The sequence below is a fragment of the Camelina sativa genome, chromosome 3 (genome assembly GCF_000633955.1).
Source record: "Camelina sativa cultivar DH55 chromosome 3, Cs, whole genome shotgun sequence".
Lineage (NCBI taxonomy): Eukaryota > Viridiplantae > Streptophyta > Magnoliopsida > Brassicales > Brassicaceae > Camelina > Camelina sativa.
This window is the reverse complement of record NC_025687.1, coordinates 9686023-9689507: the sequence shown is the minus strand read 5'-3', so window position 1 is coordinate 9689507 and position 3485 is coordinate 9686023. Positions and strand designations below refer to the sequence as shown.

General features: G+C 38.8%; 1 protein-coding gene across 2 annotated transcripts; it reads left to right on the top strand.

Annotated features, from left to right (window-relative positions):
• LOC104776249 (nuclear speckle RNA-binding protein B-like) lies at positions 131 to 3260 on the top strand. Of its 2 annotated transcripts, none has more exons than XM_010500280.2 (6): positions 131 to 518; positions 802 to 944; positions 1040 to 1316; positions 2303 to 2364; positions 2460 to 2541; positions 2757 to 3260. In XM_010500280.2, the coding sequence occupies exons 1-6, from the start codon at positions 419 to 421 to the stop codon at positions 2855 to 2857; spliced, it is 765 nt and encodes a 254-aa protein (XP_010498582.1). In that variant the 5' UTR covers positions 131 to 418; the 3' UTR covers positions 2858 to 3260. The 2 variants fall into 2 exon arrangements, with proteins under 2 accessions (XP_010498582.1, XP_010498581.1); XM_010500279.2 differs by having other exon boundaries at positions 2303 to 2370.

Genomic DNA, 3485 nt, shown 5'->3' with positions numbered 1-3485 from the left:
ATTTCTTAAAAAAAAAAAAAAAAAAAAAAAAAAAAAGAGAGACAAAGACATGTTTGTGTTCAGGTCCAGCTCAGTAACAATTTATGAATTTTGATAAGAATGAGCCAATGGATCAATTAGTTTACAGGCCCGTTAAATTGGCGCGAGAAGATAGATCGGGTTTTATTAAAAACGGGTCGGGGGATCATTAACTTCTGCTTCTTCGAAAGCGAAAAAAAACCAGAAAAAAAAATTCGAAACTGAAATTGAAATTGAGAAAATCCCGATCTGTAGAAGAAGGAAGCAAGAAGCTGAGGAGAGTTTTGATCGATTCAGACCTAGTATACTGCAATCCAAAGCCCTAATTTTTGAAATCAGGGATTCCCTTAATTTGTAGTCTTGTGAGATTTCTCGATTTGTTTTGTTTCCGTCGCCGTCAATGGCAGATGGGTACTGGAACCAGCAGCAGAGACAGTACCAGCCTCCAACGTCTTCGACCCATCACGGTGGTCTTCCGAAACGTCACCGTTCTGACTTCGGTAAGCTAAAATCCAGTCTGTGATTTTACATTTTTATGATTTGGATTCGTATCCCTTTAAGGTTCTTCGTGTTAGTGGGCATTGTTGTGCTGATACTCATGTAGAACATTGAACACATTTTTCACCTGAATATTGCCTCTTTGCCTTTTGACTTCAAAATCTATTCTTGTTTTACTAAAAAAGGTTGAGTTGTATGTATCTTGTGTACTCTTTGTTTCTGTTTATAGGTTAATCATATGTTTGGAAGTTTGAGTTTGAATTTGTCTTGTTATTCTCCTTGTAGAAGGTCCACCACCGTCTGTGATGCCTTCAGGCCATGATAGGCACAGCTATATGTCACGGGATGAGGAGGATCGAGGTATCCCTCATTCTTTGAATGATACTAGAACGATTGGATCAGCTTATGACCGGTACCTGCAGAGTATGGTACAATCCTTCATTCACTTATTTTAATGTCTTGGCTCTTTTTGGTTTTTGTTTTCATTCTTCTGTGAACTGAAACCTTTTCCCTTGTTTTGTAGCAAACGCCTTCTGTTCCATCTGAGGAAGCTGATCCATTTAATGGTGTTGTTGGCATGGGAAGACCAGGGGGTAACAATATGATGCCTGGTCCAACCATGGGTGGGCGTGGTGGGCTTTTGCCTCCAGATTCTAGGCCAAATGGTCGGGATATGAGTCATGGTCAGCCGGATTCAGTTGGTAGGCCGAGCCGCAAACTGCAGTCTCTACCTCATGATGTATCCAACACTCTATATGTTGAAGGACTTCCTTCTAATTGCTCAAGAAGAGAAGTGTCCCGTATCCTATCTAATGACTCATTACAGAAGTTCTTAAATGCCAATATTTATGCCTTTACTTAAAAGAATGCTTGAGCTGTTCACTGTCCTTAACTGAAGTCTAGNGTGATTTTACATTTTTATGATTTGGATTCGTATCCCTTTAAGGTTCTTCGTGTTAGTGGGCATTGTTGTGCTGATACTCATGTAGAACATTGAACACATTTTTCACCTGAATATTGCCTCTTTGCCTTTTGACTTCAAAATCTATTCTTGTTTTACTAAAAAAGGTTGAGTTGTATGTATCTTGTGTACTCTTTGTTTCTGTTTATAGGTTAATCATATGTTTGGAAGTTTGAGTTTGAATTTGTCTTGTTATTCTCCTTGTAGAAGGTCCACCACCGTCTGTGATGCCTTCAGGCCATGATAGGCACAGCTATATGTCACGGGATGAGGAGGATCGAGGTATCCCTCATTCTTTGAATGATACTAGAACGATTGGATCAGCTTATGACCGGTACCTGCAGAGTATGGTACAATCCTTCATTCACTTATTTTAATGTCTTGGCTCTTTTTGGTTTTTGTTTTCATTCTTCTGTGAACTGAAACCTTTTCCCTTGTTTTGTAGCAAACGCCTTCTGTTCCATCTGAGGAAGCTGATCCATTTAATGGTGTTGTTGGCATGGGAAGACCAGGGGGTAACAATATGATGCCTGGTCCAACCATGGGTGGGCGTGGTGGGCTTTTGCCTCCAGATTCTAGGCCAAATGGTCGGGATATGAGTCATGGTCAGCCGGATTCAGTTGGTAGGCCGAGCCGCAAACTGCAGTCTCTACCTCATGATGTATCCAACACTCTATATGTTGAAGGACTTCCTTCTAATTGCTCAAGAAGAGAAGTGTCCCGTATCCTATCTAATGACTCATTACAGAAGTTCTTAAATGCCAATATTTATGCCTTTACTTAAAAGAATGCTTGAGCTGTTCACTGTCCTTAACTGAAGTCTAGATATATTTCGGCCTTTCGTGGGATATAGAGAAGTGAGACTTGTGACTAAGGATTCAAAACATGTAAGAGTAAGTTCATTGGTTTCAACTTGAAGCATCATTGAAACAGTTGGTCCCAAAATTTCATTAATATTGACTTTTTAAGGAGTTTTATGCAGAGGAATGGAGATCCTATTGTTCTTTGTTTTGTTGATTTTGAAAGCCCTGCATGTGCAGCAACTGCACTTAGCGCCTTGCAAGGTAACTGTGATGCTCTCTACTTAGGGGACTGCGAATAATTGGTCCAACACATATTGTGTTTGTTTTGCATTGGTTTCTGGATAAGTGGATATTACTATCTCCATCTTAGTTATAAACACTATGCAAGAATTTATAGTGCATCAAAGTTTGATGTTGTCCTGATGCAAGACAACACCCGTCCTCCGGTTTAACTGATTTAGCTATATGTTTGACAGACTATCGAATGGATGAAGACGAACCTGATTCCAAGATTTTGCGGCTACAATTTTCCAGAAACCCAGGTCCAAGACCAGGACAACGTGGAGGAAGGAGGTGATTAGTAAGTGACATTTGAGGTACATTGACCAAATGGTAACTTATTGTTTCGCGCTTTCATCGTCCCTCCTGCAAATAGATTATTGTCTCACTCGAAACAATAGAGATGTATGGAGAGACACAAGAGTCTAGCAGATGAGGTGATTAGAACCTCAAGTCCTCTTTTTTTTTTTTTTTTCTTTCATCTCCTGGATAGATTTAGTGCATGATCTTATCAATGCCCATCTATCAAAGCCTGTTTATTTATTACAGTCATTTCCTTTGTATGTGGGAATTATACGGATTAGGATTTCGATAGTGTTTACTCAAAGATTATTAGTTGTATTTGTTCATTACTTCCATAACAATATTGTGATAGAATCTCATATTACTCTTCTTTTTTTAACTACCATGATTCTCAGTGATTTGTTTTTTGTCTTTATGTTATATGTGTGTTAATAATACTTACTAGTTCTTACATAGCTTTCGATTTGGATTGTTTGTTTAACGCCTATATATTGTCTAGACCGCTAAACCGTTAGGCTACTTAGATTACTTAGACGTTTATTCAAACAGTGAATATTTCATTTCCAATCAAATTCATCGTCTAAAATATAGTCGCTAGAGTGGGGATTTGCCTATATGTGTAC